General features: G+C 46.1%; 8 protein-coding genes across 9 annotated transcripts; 4 read left to right on the forward strand and 4 right to left on the reverse strand.

Annotated features, from left to right (window-relative positions):
* Positions 1-336: 336 nt before the first annotated feature.
* On the reverse strand, positions 337-1,475 carry LOC136184348 (D-alanyl-D-alanine dipeptidase-like). Its single transcript, XM_065971231.1, has 2 exons — positions 566-1,475; positions 337-496 (listed from the first exon to the last, which is right to left on the reverse strand). The coding sequence occupies exon 1, from the start codon at positions 1,468-1,470 to the stop codon at positions 697-699; it is 774 nt and encodes a 257-aa protein (XP_065827303.1). The 5' UTR covers positions 1,471-1,475; the 3' UTR covers positions 337-496; positions 566-696.
* Positions 1,476-1,657: 182 nt separating this feature from the next.
* LOC136184268 (uncharacterized) lies at positions 1,658-3,484 on the reverse strand. The gene is made up of 3 exons (XM_065971133.1): positions 3,391-3,484; positions 3,220-3,342; positions 1,658-3,161 (listed from the first exon to the last, which is right to left on the reverse strand). The coding sequence occupies exons 1-3, from the start codon at positions 3,452-3,454 to the stop codon at positions 1,738-1,740; spliced, it is 1,611 nt and encodes a 536-aa protein (XP_065827205.1). The 5' UTR covers positions 3,455-3,484; the 3' UTR covers positions 1,658-1,737.
* Positions 3,485-3,655: 171 nt separating this feature from the next.
* LOC136184356 (24-hydroxycholesterol 7-alpha-hydroxylase-like) lies at positions 3,656-5,812 on the forward strand. The gene is made up of 13 exons (XM_065971242.1): positions 3,656-3,826; positions 3,875-4,010; positions 4,066-4,188; positions 4,241-4,356; positions 4,413-4,498; positions 4,546-4,657; positions 4,694-4,789; positions 4,842-4,993; positions 5,048-5,123; positions 5,181-5,276; positions 5,329-5,417; positions 5,466-5,553; positions 5,616-5,812. The coding sequence occupies exons 1-13, from the start codon at positions 3,656-3,658 to the stop codon at positions 5,685-5,687; spliced, it is 1,413 nt and encodes a 470-aa protein (XP_065827314.1). The 3' UTR covers positions 5,688-5,812.
* Positions 5,812-7,915, forward strand: LOC136184903 (24-hydroxycholesterol 7-alpha-hydroxylase-like). 2 transcript variants are annotated; one of them, XM_065971908.1, is made up of 13 exons: positions 5,812-5,985; positions 6,026-6,161; positions 6,215-6,337; positions 6,388-6,503; positions 6,556-6,641; positions 6,692-6,794; positions 6,847-6,942; positions 7,005-7,156; positions 7,211-7,286; positions 7,340-7,435; positions 7,489-7,577; positions 7,628-7,715; positions 7,777-7,915. In XM_065971908.1, exons 1-13 carry the CDS (start codon positions 5,815-5,817, stop codon positions 7,846-7,848), a joined length of 1,404 nt encoding a protein of 467 aa, XP_065827980.1. In that variant the 5' UTR covers positions 5,812-5,814; the 3' UTR covers positions 7,849-7,915. The 2 variants fall into 2 exon arrangements, with proteins under 2 accessions (XP_065827980.1, XP_065827979.1); XM_065971907.1 differs by having other exon boundaries at positions 7,005-7,286.
* Positions 7,916-7,926: 11 nt separating this feature from the next.
* LOC136184900 (ferredoxin-fold anticodon-binding domain-containing protein 1 homolog) lies at positions 7,927-9,580 on the forward strand. Its single transcript, XM_065971903.1, has one exon. It carries the CDS (start codon positions 7,931-7,933, stop codon positions 9,470-9,472), a length of 1,542 nt encoding a protein of 513 aa, XP_065827975.1. The 5' UTR covers positions 7,927-7,930; the 3' UTR covers positions 9,473-9,580.
* On the reverse strand, positions 9,573-10,024 carry LOC136184358 (transmembrane protein 230-like). The gene is made up of 3 exons (XM_065971243.1): positions 9,956-10,024; positions 9,774-9,896; positions 9,573-9,716 (listed from the first exon to the last, which is right to left on the reverse strand). The coding sequence occupies exons 1-3, from the start codon at positions 10,022-10,024 to the stop codon at positions 9,573-9,575; spliced, it is 336 nt and encodes a 111-aa protein (XP_065827315.1).
* Positions 10,025-10,080: 56 nt separating this feature from the next.
* On the forward strand, positions 10,081-16,772 carry LOC136184886 (cilia- and flagella-associated protein 43-like). The gene is made up of 33 exons (XM_065971883.1): positions 10,081-10,144; positions 10,194-10,444; positions 10,496-10,592; positions 10,642-11,206; positions 11,264-11,395; positions 11,439-11,555; positions 11,606-11,835; positions 11,886-11,989; positions 12,048-12,197; positions 12,250-12,452; positions 12,502-12,645; positions 12,693-12,820; positions 12,878-13,046; positions 13,105-13,182; positions 13,229-13,354; positions 13,412-13,516; positions 13,568-13,684; positions 13,734-13,784; positions 13,836-13,994; positions 14,046-14,252; positions 14,306-14,395; positions 14,450-14,530; positions 14,594-14,722; positions 14,769-14,888; positions 14,939-15,046; positions 15,103-15,189; positions 15,238-15,323; positions 15,376-15,720; positions 15,773-15,932; positions 15,991-16,064; positions 16,115-16,205; positions 16,257-16,334; positions 16,380-16,772. The coding sequence occupies exons 1-33, from the start codon at positions 10,116-10,118 to the stop codon at positions 16,704-16,706; spliced, it is 4,938 nt and encodes a 1,645-aa protein (XP_065827955.1). The 5' UTR covers positions 10,081-10,115; the 3' UTR covers positions 16,707-16,772.
* On the reverse strand, positions 16,689-17,520 carry LOC136184921 (uncharacterized). Its single transcript, XM_065971935.1, has 3 exons — positions 17,414-17,520; positions 17,264-17,360; positions 16,689-17,217 (listed from the first exon to the last, which is right to left on the reverse strand). Exons 1-3 carry the CDS (start codon positions 17,482-17,484, stop codon positions 16,726-16,728), a joined length of 660 nt encoding a protein of 219 aa, XP_065828007.1. The 5' UTR covers positions 17,485-17,520; the 3' UTR covers positions 16,689-16,725.
* Positions 17,521-17,539: the final 19 nt, after the last annotated feature.

Below are 17,539 nucleotides of genomic sequence, written 5' to 3' on the forward strand. Positions count from 1 at the left end.
CCAAACCGTACTCACATGCTAGTTCGCATTCTTTTGTATGAGAACAGTTTAGTGCAACTAGTAAGAAGAAACGTCACTATTACATTCGTTTGACTCGGGGGTCTAATTAATTAATTGCAACCTCTATTGCAGGTGGGTTTTGTTCCGCTCCATTTTCCATCTACACAAAGCCTTTTTCTATTGCCTCTTAGTTGGAAATTGACATAGCAGCCATAGTTGACAGTGTTGCCGTGGCGGTTCATCCAGCCATTTTCCGGGGACTCGACAGGCTCGCAAAACGAGCAGCTGTCGAGTAGGCATGGCCTGACTTCGAGCTCTGAGCATGGAAACGGAGTGTCAGCAGCACCTTCATCCAAACACGTTCTCCTCCAATGCATCTTTCCTGGTCCACACGTAGCGGAACATTTCGACGCAGGAGCCCATTGCGACCACAATTCTGGAGGCTCCGAAGCGGATCCTGAGAAGGGATCTTCTGTTGAACCGGTTAGTTGAAAACCTAAGGTACGAATTAGTGGATACAATGTTAGTTGATTTACCCCCCGTCTTCTTCTATCATAAACCCTACCACGAAAGATTGCGAATAAGAGAAAGGGAGTGGACATGAACATTATGAGCGACTGTTCGACTCTCTCAAAGTGTAAATTAAATAATGCTCTGTTGCTAGGAACTCCATAGTAACCATATAATAGCCTGGAGCTACAACGCGCCACAAGCAACAGGAAAATCAAAATAGGTGTCAGGAAACAATTCGTCTCGCGCGTAATAAAAGTGCCACCATTCAAGTTCATATTGATCGAAGCCGTGCCGTCTCATAATCGAAGCTAAGAACTGACGCCGGTGCGCAAGAGTCGTGCCAATCAACGCATTGTTGGCATGAGAGAGCGAATGAAAACAATCAAAATTCGTACCCATGTCTAGGGTGCCATCGTGAGAACGAAAGGGGCGAGGAAAGTAGCAAGGGTACTGCGGTTGTTCCGGCCAGTACGGCACGTTCTTCTCGCCCTTTTCCAATGGAACGATTGTCATGTCGACGGCCGATCCTCTGCTATGGTTTGATTTTTGACCAACGAAGCCCCTCGGAATAATATCTTCTTTGTTCAGCGTCGAATAGTACTCTTGCTTCATTTTCGTGTCCGTTAGATTTTCTGCCCATCGTATGAAGTCGTTGACGGCTTGCTGAGGTCGATAGCAATCGTAGACCTTGATGGCATATGGTGGGCTTCCCGAGAGAAAATCTTCATGTGCTTTGACAAGCGAATGAGCTGCCTTGCGTGTGAGAATGCAACGGGGTTCATGATATCCGTCAATCGGCCGGCCGACAAAGTTACGAGGACCGCTGTAGCGAATGTCGATTATAATAGACGATTTTAGGTCTGAAAGGCTGACAAATCCCTCTGGCAAACCTGAGCAATTTTCTGCTGTCGCCAGTAAACGAAAAACCGCACAAAGGATAACGGCTACGACGATCATATGTCTATCCGGGGAATTGAAACTTTGACTTCACCGCTCCTCTCCTCTCCTCTCCCCTCCTCTTTCCTTCTCTCTTCTCTTCTCCCTATCTAAAGTATGAATGAGACAGCCGTTCAGTTTGGGGGGTTGGGCAAGGCTTCTGTACGAAGTGCTCACGTGTATATATATGTACATATATTATGACCTATATCTCTTATTAAATTTAAAAAAGAAGACCGCACAAAACAAAACGCATGCTAAGTCTCTAAATTATTCTCTTATCACAAGCTACTCTGGTATATATGGATTATTTAACGAGAATGGTTTAATTTCTCCTCTCTCAACTTCTTTGATCAGGCGGTCAATGCTGCTCATCATCTTCTGATGAAGATCTCTTACGTTTTTATCTTTACAAAAGAAATGCATGGAATCAAATGCGCCTTGAATTAAGTTTCTTTCTCTGTTGAGTAGATCAATCATGATATGTTTCTTTTCTTTGTTATGCTGTAGAATTCTCAATTCCCTCAACATTTTATCGAATTGAGCTGCTATCATGGTGGCCACTGATCTCTTTGATTCTATTTCAAATGAATCTAGTAGTGAAGCTTGCTCCTCCATTGATTGCTGATGAATTTTTTTGGCGGTTTCTGCGCAATGAGGATTGTGTTTACTTAGCAAAGACCAAGAGTATCCTCGTCTCTGGTCTGACTTGCACGAATGTTGACGAAAAATGCTAAGCTCAATCATGTCCATTTTACATTCTTTTTTTATCTTGTCTCTGATTCTGAAAGCTTGGGTATGGTAGTCAAGTTTTTGCAGCACTTCCTCTCTGCCCAGCGACACCTTTTTCAACTCAAATTCTTTGCTGATTAGTTGGCCTTGGGCATCAAGAAGGAGAGCTTGTTGCAAAAGAGACATGAACAATTCATTGCCACTTCTTTTCAGTTTGGCAATTCTTTTTTGACACTGTTTCTTTAGCTCTTCTACCTCCCAAAGATCTCTGCACGAGTTGGCTTTTTCATACAGTTGCGTAGCTACGTCAAGATATTTCGTCACTTTTTGTGCTTCCTTTTCTGATCCGGTACGTCTGTAGCATGCCTCAGCAAGAACAGATAGTACTAAAGTCTTCTCTTCTTTAGACAGGAATGATGAAAGAGCGTTTAGTTCCCTAAAGATGCAATCACGATCCAGATATAAAGAGTCAGCTCGTGAAATATTATGAGAGGCAGAGACAGGCACCAATTGGTTCAAAGCCTGAGTACCAAGTTTGACGTTACCAGCCAAGAAGCATTTTACTGCTAATGTAACTGGATTACTGCAACGTCTAGTACTCATAACGGAAACAGGTGATAAAGTTCTCGGTAGAGTTCTCGGTAGAGTTCTTACATCACGTGGAATTACATCTGTAGACATGTTTGGTATGTAGATTTTTCTAAGCCTTTGATGGGGTCTTGAAAAAGTGCCTTCTAAAGGCACTAGCGCCACGTTCTCCGGCAGTCGACTGTAGGGGTTGCTATCCTCACGCTCACCAAGAGAACGCCTTATTTCTAACTCTGGAAATAGGTTCTCTGGCAGTCGACTGTAGGAGTTGCTATCCTCGAGTTTACCAAGAAAACGTCTTATTTCTAAGTCCGGAGATGGGTTCTCTGGATTGTAGGAATTGCTATCCTTGAATTCAAGAGAATGTAACTTCAGAGATCCGGATTCTAGATCTGTTCAAAGCCGCAATATGAAAAAAGGAGAATTGATTACGTAACCGTGACGTCTTACCGTGGCAGCTAACAAGTCGTCGCCTCAGTGAGAATTTACGAAACACCAGTCGAACGAAGACATAGCATACTATCAGTGAACAGATGACGATGAGCCCAAGTGTACTAATATCCGAAGCGGTAACTGCGAAAGTCCACAAATTAGATGCATTCACCGGCGAATTATGCCTACCTTCAAACTTTAGATGAAAGTCGAAATGCGGTAGAGAAGCGGAGCCTCGGAAGCTGTTCTCCATGCCGTGCTGGTAGACAAGTGCCGTCTCAAGCAAACTTTCCCACGGTTGTTGCCAAGTGAAGTGAGGGGGAGGAGCATACAGAGCCTTATATATACAGTTGGACGCTGGCCAGAGTAAGGTGATTACTCTGGGGTACTCTGGGGTGGGCGTGGGGTGGGCGTCGATTATCGGAGTAAATAGTCACGTGCCTCATGGACGAAGATGCTCTTCTACGCCGCTGGAGTGATTTGTCTCTGCTTGTACTTGCTGTACAGGAACTTCGGCAAGCATGTTAACGAACCACCATGGTTTCCCTACTGGACACCGTGGCTTGGCTGTGCAATAAAATTCGGAGAGGCTCCTTTGCACTTCATCCACCTTGCGCGCAATAATGCAAGCAGATTCGAAGCAGTGGCACATTATATAATTGTCTGCGTGCAGTTAGGTCCTACGTTCTCTGTCCTCGTCGCTGGAAAAAGAATGACCTTTGTCACTGACCCCGATGACTATGGAATCTATTTCCAATCACCGCAGGCCGACTTTCAGCAGGCAGTTCAACCATTTACGGAAAGAGCAGGTAGAAGAGAATATTAATCAAACAAATTTGGCATTGCAAATTCAATTTTTTCTAGCTGGAGTTAGCGCTTCTTCCTTTGCTCTTTATCACAAGCTAATTCATGACACAGTCAAAGGAAAACTATCAGGAATGCACTTGATTCGAATTCGCGAGACTCTTGCTCAGAGTTTTCGTCAAAGTAAGAAATAGGTTTGTTTTCGTTTAGACTTGATTTCTTCGCGCATTTGCAGAATTTTTGGAATTGGGTCAAGGAGGAGAACTAGATTTGATGAAGTCTATTAGAAACGTTATGTTTGTTTCAACGGTGCAGCTCTTATTTGGCGAAGGAACTCTTCCAGAAAACGAGGTTTCCTATCAGCTCATTATTATTCAGTGGCACCATGAATACCTGTATCAATGCAGCTAGACATAGAAAAATTTCAAAATACGTTTGTTAAATTTGATGAAGATTTTGAGTACGGCACAGAACTACCTTATCTTTTTGTCTGGTAAATATCTCCATACAGCATTTTTTAAATTTAAAGCGGTTCTTTAGGCAGTGGGCAAAATGCAAGAGGATTCTTATCAATAAGTTCACTTCAGTAGTCGATCAATTATTTTGTAAAGGTCTCTCTGAGTCTTCTCCAGACAAGGAAAGTCAAGGAGATTAGTAAAATCGTTTAGTTTTGATCTTTTTTATATAGACCGTCCTAGAAACTTTAGTCAATGTTGTGGACAGAGAAAACGCTCCAAATTACGCTCTCCTTCTTTTGTGGGCATCACAAGCGAACGCTATTCCAGTACTACGAAAAATTACCTGCTAGAATTCCTTGTTTCTTCAATTGATTCTAGGCTGTCTTTTGGACTGTTGCCTTTATATTGCAAAACGACGAAATTCATCAGACGGTTGTTCAGGAGGCTCTCGACGTTCTTGATGATGACTCCGGCTTTTCGTCGGGCACACTGAGTGAAGAATCAATTAAAAAACTAACATTTATTCGAAAGTGCACACACTCATTAGATGCTTCCTCAATTAATTGACTAAGGAATCTTCCTAGATGCGTGCTTGAGGCAGTGAGGCTCAGATCGCCAGGTACCGTTGTTCGAAAGGCTCTTGGTCCTTTGAAACTTAAGGTGAGTACTGAAGCATTGTACAGAGTGCTCAGTGTAGGCACTTTACCTCTGGGATAGAATTATACTATACCGTCTGGTCACTTTATTATGCTTTCGCCGTATTGGAGTCACCGGAATCCGCTCTTCTTTCCCGACCCAGAGGCTTTTAATCCGGTAAGTAAATTCTTGGGAAGTTTAATTTGCGCGAAACTGTTTTTTGCTGAAGAGTCGATGGGACAAGGTGGAGCTCGAGAAAAATTTATTTCTCGAAGGTTTTGTTGGGTTTGGAGGAGGACGATTCCAGTGCCCGGGCCGGTAAGATCTGGAGACTGAGCAATGATTCGCATCTACTGTAATCACTAGATGGTTCGCAGTAATGGAAATGCAAATGGTAGTTGCCATATTTTTCCGTCTCTTTCATCTTGAACTCATTGATCCTGTACCCCAGCCGGTAAATCTACTACGTAGATTAATGTAGTCCTGCAGCTCAATTAATATTCTGTATTTTTGAAGAGTCCTCTTCATTTGGTTGGCACTCAGCAGCCAATGAAACCATGCTCTATTCGCTTTCACCTCCGTACGTAACTGTCTTTCAAATATCTCACATGGAGACTGTCTGCGGCACTTTCAAAGTGTAAATTTTTAAAATGCGTGCTTTGATGATCCCCTGACGAGTAATGATAGACGGTCACGTGACCGGAACTCAATCATTATGATGTTGTACGCCGCTGTAGTGATTTGTCTCTGCTTCTACTTGCTGTACAGGAACTTCGGCAAGCATCCCAACGAACCACCATGGTATCCCTACTGGACACCGTGGCTTGGCTGCGCAATAAAATTCGGAGAGGCTCCTTTGCACTTCATTGACCTTGCGCGCAAAAAGGCAAGCAGATTTGAAGCTTTGACACATTGTCTGCGTTCAGTTAGGCGCTACGTTCTCTGTCCTCGTCGCTGGAAAACGAATGACCTTTGTCACTGACCCCGATGACTATGGAATCTATTTCCAATCACCGCAGTCTGACTTTCAGCAGGCAATTCAGCCATTTTTGGAAAAAGCAGGTAGAAGCGAACAGTACTAACAAAAGTCCTGGCATTGCAAATTCAATGACTAGCTGGGATTAGCGCCTCTTCCTATGCACGTCATCACAAACAGATTCATGACGCAGTCAAAGGAAGACTATCAAGAATTCAGTTGAGTCGATTTTGTGAGACTCTTGCTCAGAGTTTTCGTCAAAGTAAGAAATATGTTGTTTTAGTTAGACTTGATTTCTTCACGCATTTGCAGAATTTTTGGAACTGGGTCAAGGAGGAGAAGCAGATCTAATGAAAACTATTAGAAACGTTCTGTTTGTTTCAACGGTGCCGCTTTTATTTGGCAAAGAAACTCTTCCAGAAGACGAGGTTCCCTATCAGCTCATCATTATTCACCAGCAATGATATTGTATCAATGCAGCTAGACGCAGAAAAGTTTCAAGACGCGTTCGTTAAATTTGATGAAGATTTTGAGTATGGTGCAGAACTACCTTCTATATTTGTCAGGTAAATTTTAACGTACAACATTTAGTTTTTAATTGACGGTGGTATTTTAGGCAGTTGGTAAAATGCAAGAAGATTCTCATTGATAAGTTCACTTCAGTAGTCAATCAATTATATCGTAAAGGTCTCTCTCAGTCTTCCTCTTCTTCAGACAAGGTAAGTCAAGGAGATCGCTCTCATTTTAGCAAGTGTCAATCTTGTGATATAGACCGTTCTGGAGTCTTTTGTCAGTGCTGTGGACAGAGAAAACGCTCCTAGATACGCTCTCCTTCTTTTGTGGGCATCACAAGTGAATGCTATTCCAGTACTACGAAAAATTAGTTGCTAGCCAATGCTAGGATCCCTTCTTTCTTCAATTGATTCTAGGCTACCTTTTGGACTGTTGCCTTTATATTGCAAAACGACGAAATTCATCAGAAGGTTGTTCAGGAGGCTCTCGACGTTCTTGATGACGACTCTGGCTTTTCGTCGGGCACACTGAGTGAAGAAGCAATTAAAAAACTAACATTCACTCGAAAGTGCACACACTCGTTAGATAGTTCCTCAACTAATCAACTAAGGAATCTTCCTAGATGCGTGCTTGAGGCAATAAGGCTCAGATCGCCGGGTGCCGTTTTTCGAAAGGCTGTCGGACCTTTGAAACTCAAGGTGAGTACTGAAAAACCTTGCACAGAGTGCTGTAGCCATTTTTTCTGCCACAGAATTATACTATACCGTCTGGTCACTTTATTATGCTTTCACCGTATTGGAGTCACCGGAATCCGCTCTTCTTTCCCGACCCAGAGACTTTTAATCCGGTAAGTAAATTCTTGGGAGGTTTGATTTGCGTGAAACCTGTTTCTTGCTGAAGAGTCGGTGGGACAAGGCAGAGCTTGAGAAAAATTTATTTCTCGAAGGTTTTGTTGCGTTTGGAAGAGGACGATTCCAGTGCCCGGGCAGGTAAGATCTGGATACTAAGCAATGATTCGCGTCTACTGTAGTACCACTAGATGGTTCGCAGTAATGGAAATTCAAATTGCAGTTGCCATATTTTTTCGTCTCTTTCATCTTGAACTACTTGATCCTGTACCCCAGCCGGTAAATCCACTACGTAGATTAATGTATTACTGCAGCTCAATTATGTTCTGTATTTCTGAAGAGTCCTCTTCATTTGACTGGCACTCAGCAGCCAATGAAACCATGCTCTATTCGCTTTCATGTTCGCACGTAACTGTCTTTCACATTTCTGATGACGCTGCTTTCTTTGCACGTGCAACTCATATTGTCTCACATTTCAATCTCGTGCCCCCCGTATGTTAGCTCTAAATACGTTCATGGATCGTCTTTTGCGTTCGATAGACGGTCGAGCGATTCATATTCTCGTTGTAGGAGACGGGAACCTATCGTTTTCGGCGTCTCTTGCTCGCCAAATAGCGGCTGACCGTCGAACGGACGTCATTCTTACGTGCACGACCTTGGAGCCGCGTGGGATCGTCGAAACTCGCTACTCGGCGTCGACAGAGAACATCGAGACGCTGGAATCATACACATTCGCTCGACCGTTCTTCGAAATCGACGCAACCCGATTATCCTCCAAAGTCACGACCCCGCCCCCGAACCGAATCATTTTCAATTTTCCTCACTACGGCGGAAAGAGCAGCGTGACGAAAAATCGCCGCCTACTCGAATCATTCTTCACAAGCGCATCGCAGCACATCAGCACCCCCAATGGAGAAATATGGGTAACCCTGTGCAACGGACAGGGTGGAACACCTGCAGATAAAAACCAAAGAGAATGGCACAATAGTTGGCAAATTGTGGACGTAGCCGCTAAGGCTGGTCTGATACTGAACCGAGTAGGGGAATTTGTTGCTGACGATTATCCCGGGTACGTCAGCAAAGGATACAGAAGTGGGAATAATGGTTTTATCACCAGAGCCGCCGTGACTCACGTATTTACAAAAGCTCATCAGACGGTGGACGAATACTTGGAGAAGGATCATTCGATTCGGATCGGTGATTGGTGCGACGAGACTATCGACACTCTAGCGTTCTGTCTCGACAGCACATTTGTGAGAACGAGATTCGTGTCCCATTGGGATCCAAATGAAATTCATCCTCGACATCCTCTTCGACACGTGCGCGATCTAGTGTTACGTTGCGCGGAAAGGGTTGCTCAGAGTCGCGGGGTTTTGACGTCGTGGATGGGCGTGAGTGTCGACAGGGATTGCTTGTTCGGTGAAAACGTCGATAATTTGCCTCGAATTCATCAACTCCAATTCGTTCTCTCAAAACCCCTTATAATCAACGAAGATAAGAATATGCTGGAAGATATCTTAGTTAGGGAAGTCGGACTGAAGGGAGTCTCTGAGTGGGAAAAGGACGTGGAAATAATTGTTCTGAGGCAGAATTCAGTACCAGTTGCATCCGTGTCAATATCATATTGTGAAGTAGTCAAATTTTCTGTTTATCTTGAGGCTGTGGCTGTGCAGCTCTACGGGATATCCGATGCTCGTATTTTGCTATCAAAAAGTCCTCGTCTACTCGTTCTGCCTGATCAATTGGCTTTGACGGCGATTAGCTTGTTTCCCTGTTTGCATCGTCATGACATCAGCTTTTGGACAGATAAACCGATTGGTGAACTTGAGCTTTGCGCCGCGTTGAGGTCCGTTGGAGGAAGCGTCATACGATCGGTGACGCTATATAATGCATTTATCAAGTCCGGTCGTCTAAGCCTTTGTTATATCATCATATATCAATCGCTTGATTTGGCAGTGAGCGCGGAAAAGGCTCGCGAAATCAATTTCATGTTACGTAGAACAATAAGTTCCAAGTTTAATGTGGAATTAAGATGACGTCACTAATCCACGCAAAATCTCGTAGCCATTGTGAGAGTTTTTATTGAGTGTAAGTAGGGCTATATAACACGCTACGTAGGCCACTAATTAAATGTTTTTAGTCTTCCACAAAACACGGAATTAGCTCGAACGAATATCCCTTCTTTCCTCTCCAGACCTGACAGGCAATCCAAGTGTGATAAGACCCCGGAATGAAAGTGATCGCACCGAGCGCTATAAGAGCGTAGCACGTACTGTATTCCTACGCAAAAAACGCTCAGATTTACGCAGTTATTCGACAATGCTCCAATATACGCACTTTCACTACCAATATTCCGCAAGCAATCAAGGCTCCCACGGTCAGCAGAACGGTTCCGACAACGAACAAGACAACGGCTGTTGCGATCGCCCTTACAGGTGTCTTGGTAGGCGGTTTCCTGAACTGATTTCACGAGCAATCGAAAGGGGAGTCCCGACGACGCGCCAGAAAATTTTCTATACCTGAGCATCCGAATAGACTTCTTCGCTATTCAGACGATGATAGCTAACTCGAGTCACTTCTTTCACCATCGCGTAAACTACGCAGTGCGCGCACTGCCGCACGTCCTGCGCAGGCTCTACGCAAAACGTTGCCTTAGCGACAACTCACTCAAGAAAAACGATGGACGCCGTTGGCACTCTCGAAATCGCGTAAGACGTCTCTCGCAACGCGGAGACGAACTGATTCACGCTTATCTAGTTGGTCGACGGGCTATCGGGGGGACCCCATCGCGTTCGTCGCTCCAAACGCCCTCTGTTTCTCCTGCGCCAACTCCATTTCCTTCTACGATCTCGAAGCGAAGCCGCTGCACACCCACGAGAGCCTCGGCAAAGCGATCGGTCACGTAGCGGCTCACAGTCGCGGAATTTTCGCCTATACGGATCGCAGTTTGCCGCCGCGACTCTTCGTCGTTTCCTACCCCGATTTCGCTCTCCAGAGCGAACTCAAAGGTAAGAAAGCGCGCTTTGGGAATCGATTTATTCACGCGGGGCCGTTCGAAGGGGCCGCGGAGCTCGAATTTCGCGCCATCGCCTTCTCAGCGAACGGAAAATATTTCGTTTCGTTGGCCGGCGTGCCCGACTTCAAACTATGCGTTTGGTAAGAAAAAAATATATAAAGACTATTATTATTTTTTCTTTTTTTTTAGGGAAACTGCTACCGGAAATCTCGTCTGCAAATCTGACGTCACTTCGTGGCCGTCCGTCAATCGGGTTTCCGTGTATCAGACGAATTGGAAGCAAATCTGCACAACGGGACCCGATTGCTGTCTAATCTGGTCCGTCGAAGAATGCGGCGGCCAATTCATGTTGACTCACGCAAACGTCGCCCTGCCTGGAATCGATATGCCAAGCGGGACCAAGCGTGCCGTCGTCGTCGTCGCCGCCGGAACGAAAGAAAAATCGAAATCGAAAAAGACGAATTCTGTTAAACCTTACTATCCTTTTGGATTGGGTTCAATTGTGGGTAACTTTGGCGATTTTGACGACGACGCGAATCGGGCGATTGTGCGCGTGACGGATCACTGTTGGGCGCCCGGAGGCATTCTCTATTGCGCTTGCGAAGGGGGACAGATCTTCTCTATTGACGTCGATTCCATGGAAGTTGTCATGGTGCACAATCCTGAGAGCGTCGTTGGAGACGATTTTCGTCTGAGCTCGGGTTCCACCGATTGCCTTGCGCTCAATAAAAGAGGCGTCTTCGTGTCAGGAAAAGTGAGATTGAAGAAAAATAGACTGAGGGCTTTTTAATATTGATTATTTTCTCTATAGGAAGGACTGGTGAAGTGCCTTGGTCTCTCGAACGATACCCCTTCGGTTCTCGAAAGTATTGATATTGAGCAAGCCGTTGTGAGCATGGTCTGGTCTCCAGATTTCAGTCGTCTCATTGCCGGAACATCTCAGGTATGACATCAGCTTATAAGGCAATTTTCTAATTCTTTCCTAGGGATCGCTCCTTTGCTTTTCGTCGTCGCGTCTAAAGGACAACAGACCTATTTTGGAACATCGCACCGACGCCTTGATAGGATTAGACATTCTACGAAAAGGCGACGAACACTGCGTGGTACGTCCGCGAAAAGCAAATCACCGTCATCTTTTTTTCTCTCTCTCTAGACCTGTCGACAGAACGGCCTACTTCAGCTCTGGACGCTTTCACTTTGCTCCGAAGCGGGCTTCATCGATCTCAATTCTCCATGTCGCTCCATCGCTTCGAGCCCCTCCAGCGCCTCCTGCGCCGTCGGCACCGCTGACGGAAACGTCATCATAGTCGACGCTCAAACACCCGACGATATACGAGTCGTTGATCGAAGCAGATTGCATCAGAACGAAGTGACGCATTTGAAGTAGGGGTCCCTAGTCTTCACCGACCTCGGCATTCGAAATTTCTTCCTAGGTTCGATCCAACAGGATCCTTTCTCGTCACCGCGGGTCGCGATCGACGAATTTTTATTTGTTCGGCTCGTCCCACTCAACGTTTTGAAGTCTTGGGCTACCTAAGTCAGTTTTCTATACACAGAATTTTTAATTTTGCGTTTGAGGGGTTTTGTTTCTTCAGCCGTTGACGATTCCGTATCGAATTTGGCTGTGACCGGATCGAAGGACGTCACCTACGTCTGCGTCACAGTCGATCGCAGTCTCGCGGATACGACGCCTTTTCCGACGAGACTTTTCACTTTTGAGATTGAAACCCACTGGCGCGAGTCAGGTATAAAACTCGTCGCCTTCGTGGATGCGATTTTTTTGAGTTTATGTCTTAGTTCCTTCGTCGGCGTATAGCGATTCGACGTGCCTCTTTTCTTCGCCTGCTGTAAAATTGCGCAGCTTCGACTTGGACGTACCCGTGAGCGGATTCGACGTCGGATATCTTCCCGACGACGACGGGCTCGAACTGTTCGCCCTGAGCAAAAAATCGAAAAAGTTGTATAAATACAAACTACCGGAATTCGCAGAAAACGCGAAAGTAAAGAAACCGTCCTAGAGTCACACCATCTCTTTATAAAATCCTATAGGATGAAGTGGATTTGCTCTCACCTCAGAGTCAACACCAGGGACACCTGTTTCGCGGTGGAAACGTTTTCATTTCTCCGCACGGTCGCTGGCTCGCCACCTGTTCATCGGACGGCAGCATTCTGACTCGACTGACAGCGTCATTGGTAAGAGAACACCCTTATTTAAATATTTTTTATCTTGAGACTTTTAGGATCGAAGTGTCTCTGTCTTGGCTCATGATTATTCGACTGGCGGCGCTGCGGCTCTCTGTTTTACGGGCGATTGTCAAAAGGTTTTAAGTGCCGGAGCGGACGGCTCGTTGTCCTGCTTCACGTGGAAGTAAGTTGTATATAGAACGATGGTTCGATTTCTATGATAATTCGTTCTCTGTCGTAGATTTTCGGGGCAGGGAAAAGCAAAGGGATCAAAAGCCGTCGACGCGTTTCGATCTCGGAGTGCCGCCTTGAAGAAAGTTGTCAAACGCGAAGACGAATGTCTTGCTGGGATGAAGCCGCTCGAGAGAAAAGGCGACGAGACGACGTGGCTCGACCAAAAAATTGCCGAGGTACATAGAAAAACGGAGTTGAAGACATCGTCATTTTTTTTCGTCATTTTTTGCAAAGGCTCATCGTTTGGAAGACGAAAAGTACTCCGAATTGAAAGCCGACATTCGAAAGAACATAGCAACGCTTAGAGAAAATGTACGCCTATTTTCTGGATGACAGCAAACGTGACGTTCCTTTCTAGGTGCTAAAGAAAATTCAACTCAACTCGGAAGTACCCGAAATGGAACGTCTCGAGAGACAAGAATTTAATTTGGACACGGAAGAGCAGCAGCGTCTGATGGCTGTTAGCAGCAAGCAAATAGAAGAGGTCCCAAAGTCTTCTTTTTGTTATTTACATTATGCACCGAATTTATTTTATGAAAAGGTGAGGGAGGAAATCGAACTTGAGAACATGCGCAAACTCTACGTGACCGAAATGCTGAAAAAGGAGTGCTGGGATTCGATGGAAATCACCGGCAAAACGATAACGGTAAAAAAAGAAGACTGTCTCCTACGCATAGTCACTGGAATTGTCTTGCAGGGATTCGGCAATAATCTCGAAGTGCGTAATTACCCAATTCGAAAACGCTTACCCAACGAAGTGGAAGAACTCGACTTCATTCTGACGCAACGACGAATCGAAATCGCCGAATTGGACGTACGTGAATCCGCTCTTCCTCCTCAACGTCGTCTATCTACGTCTTTAGGCTCAAGCTGACATCTGCAAAGCCATGCCTAAGCATCCCTTAGGATTCGACGTAATTTTAGAATCGTTACCTCATTTGGTGTTTCTATTCTATTGACGTTAGGACGATGACGAAGGCGTTGACGAGGGCCCAGGAGATGCGAATAGCTTGGCTTTGCACGGCAGCCGGGGTCCCGAGTTTGGCGGCGGCGACGATTTTTTCTATAGTCAAACGGAAATTATGACGGCGGAGAGAAAACGCAATCAGATCGTTCTGCTCAAGGTATGACGTCGTCTGTGAAGATTTTTTTCTCACGTCTCTGCTTTTGTATAGAATTGCATTTCGAAAATTAAAAGGAACTACAATAAGGATTTTGACGATTTGCTGCAGCAGAAGGAGGCGGAAGTGGCGAGAATTCAAGAGAAGAACGTTCGCATAAAGAAGATAATGAAAAACTTGCAGCTGAACGAAACGACCTTCAATCCCCAAACCGGAGCAAACGAACATCCCGAATTAGACCTCACAGTCAAAGACGACGAAGTGAGAAAGAAGAATAGACGATACGAGTGCGTGTATCAAGAATTTCCTTCAAGGTTACCGTGGAGAAATACGTTTCTGAGGAGGAGCAGAAACGAATAGAGGAAGAAAATCGATTAGCGGAGGAGAGAAGGATTGCGGAAATGGCACGAAAAATAAAAACGTATAGAGTCTTTATTACAACGTATCCCTTTACATAGGGAGATAACGCTCGTGAGCGTGCTCTTGATATGATGATGGGCGGTAGATTGGAGGTGAAGACAGAAGAGGACATTTTTAAGGTAAAAAAAAGAACAATAACGTCATGCACGTATTCTTTCTAAGAAGTTTCTTTATTTGAATAGGATCTTCCCAAGCCGGAGTTTGTGACGACAAAACCGACGGAAACGTGGACGGAAGACGAGCAGAAGATAGCCAAAGAGTACGAAAAGAAACAAGCGGCTTTGCTGGAAGAACGCGAGAAACATCGACTGGTACGTACTTTGATTTCTCGTTCTAAAATCATCTATGTTTTGGCAGGCGTTGGAAGCGGAATTAAAGAAACTGCAGACGTCGATAACTGAAGCCTGCGCTGCTTTCGATTTAAAGGTTCTCAAGCTTCATCATTTACGAATCAAAGCAGAGGCAGCTGTCTATCAGGTCAGTGTAAAATCTTTGGCCCTATCCTTCAGCTACCAATCGTTATCTAGGAAGAACTGAAGATATTAAGACTTACGTGGTCTTTGCTTATTGAAGAAGAGCTCGCCGAGAAGGAGGAGCTGCTCCAGTTGAAACTCGAGGAAAAGAAAACGCGAAAGGTCAAAGCATCGCACTGATCTCGACTGATTCGAACTCATTCCCTTTTCTTTTTTAGATGCGGACTGGAAGTCTACTGTCGGAGTTTCGAAAACAGGTCGAAACTGTTAAGGAGAACTATGAGGCTTTGGTCCAAGACGATAAGGTAGAAAAGAAATTCAATTATTCGCTCTCGCTCACTCCAATTTACCAGGCCTTAGATCGATCCTTCAAAAAGGACTTTTCAGACTGCGAACCTTACGTCGACGTTCTATACAAATGCTTCAAGAGAAGACCGCGGTAAAAATCACAGAAAAACATCGCCTAAAATTCAACCGAAAAGTACCTATAGAGGTCAGCACAAAATTTCAGCTATAGAGCCCGATTCGAGCGACGTCGACCCGTCGTCGTATAATCCCTACTCCGTTCGTCCCTCGTCGGCGGCGGCGGCGCGCGGCGCTCACGCTTTAGCCGCCGCTCTCGACGAACTCGACGGCGAGTCGTATCGACCGGACGGCGTCGAGACGACGGCGTGGCAACGCCTTGTCGTCGCTCGTCGTCTAAAAGTGGAGAAAGAGCAGCAGGTCAAGTCCGTCGCCTTGCAGCTCGCCGAGATGAATTCCTTCCTGCAAAAGCGACTAAAGGAAGACGGCGACGTGCAGCAGGAAATTGAGAAAACGTTTAGAGAGCTCAATAAGTAAACAAACCGTTCGTAGTCTTACTTTTTTTCCTATATTTTTTTTTCTTAGGCTGAGAGAAGAGAGGATTCGGGTGTCGCAGAATTTGGAGATGCAGCTCTTGCTAAAACAAGGCCAAGTGGAAGTCAATCCAGGCAACTTTATACCGGACTTCAGAGACAGTGTACTCGTGCATCGATCCGTTATTGAAGACTTGAATGCGACGATCAAGGTGAGGAGCTATAGGATATACGCGTCGCGAGCGTCGTGCTTTAATTTCGCCTTCTCAGACTCTCGGCGACGGTAAAATTGCAGCGATGAACGAGAGCAAGGATTTCAGAAAGAACATCGCTCTTTTGGAATGGTGCGAAACAGCGAATTGAACTTTTTTCTGGTCTAAGTTTTTTCTCCCAGGGAACACAAGAAACTGAATATGGAAGCGGAGGACTTACGAGACAAGGCGAGACGCATTCAGCTGCTGAAAGTCACAAAAGAACTGCAAGCAGTAAGAAAGCAGAGCCCCCCTTCAGCTCCCAAATAGACTTTTAACTACAAGGCTCTCCTGGAAGAAGATACGGCAAGCCATCAACAGAACATCAGTACACTAGAGGAGACCATTGCTCTGACGGAAGAGGTAAGCGAAGTGACCCCCTGAAAAACTCTCTGACAACGCTACTAGGCTCACAATCGACGTCGCGCCGATCACAAGCGTCGCGTGGCGAAACTGCGTCGTCGAATTCACGAAAAAGCGAACGAAAACGCTCGAGTCGACGACGAACTCGAAGGCCTCGCCGTCGACGTCGCCGAACGACAGAACGTCGAACGCGCCCAATCGCAATATCCGAGCGACGGCGGAATGGAGAAGAAAATGCGCGACATACGAGCTCGACGGCGTCTCGTCGAAACGGCGAAGAGCCAAGCGCAAGAAGTCGCCGTTCTGCGAGCGGAAGCGCAGCGTCTCCGAATGCGAGCCTTTCCGACGCTAATACACGGGGAGCAATATTGATTTATTGGAACCCTATTTTCTATTTCGCAGCCTCTACTGGGAACTCAACATGCACGATGTCTTCGATGCCGGCCGTTATACGCTGGCCAGGTTTCACTGGACCCACTCCCGCCGGAGTGCCCGTCAGTATGACGTCGCCGCGCTCTAGGGTCATAATTCCGCTGATGTAGCTCACAAGGGTCGGAATGCTGAAGATCATGTCCTTCGTTGAGCCGTTCTGTCTTTCGGCGCCGTTGACGTTGAGCCACAGGCGCGTGTTCTGTGGCTCTGGGAGCTCCGATTTCATAAGTAAGCGGCTAATGGGGCAGAAGGTGTCGTAGCCCTTGGCAACCGTCCACGGATGCCCTTTCGCCTTAGCAACGCTTTGTATGTCTCGCGCCGTCATGTCGAGAGCGAGCACGTAGCCACCCACGTGGTCCATCGCCGCGCCCTCCCGTATGTGAGCTCCCGACTGGCCAATCACAACGCCGAGTTCGACCTCGTGGTGCAGTTCTGCGCAAGCGGGTGGCACCTTGGGAAAAACTCATTAGCGAAGCTTCAGCGCGCTTCCGTCGTACCACAATTGCTTGTCCCGACTCGATGTAAGACGACGGAGGCTTGAGAAAGAGGAGAGGTTCGCTCGGCACGACGTTTCCGAGCTCCGCGGCGTGTTCCCTGCAAGACTCGACGCTACGCAAAAGATCGTGCAAGGTGAGCTCGGGGAGCACCTGTAGTTTCTTCCCACGGCGACGATCTTGCGTCCGAACGCGGCGAAAAGACGTAAATCGACTTTCGCCATTCTCGCGTAAATATCCCGGATAAGATGCACTCCTACTGTACGCGTGCGTGATAAT

The sequence above is a fragment of the Oscarella lobularis genome, chromosome 3 (genome assembly GCF_947507565.1).
Source record: "Oscarella lobularis chromosome 3, ooOscLobu1.1, whole genome shotgun sequence".
In the NCBI taxonomy this organism is placed as follows: domain Eukaryota; kingdom Metazoa; phylum Porifera; class Homoscleromorpha; order Homosclerophorida; family Oscarellidae; genus Oscarella; species Oscarella lobularis.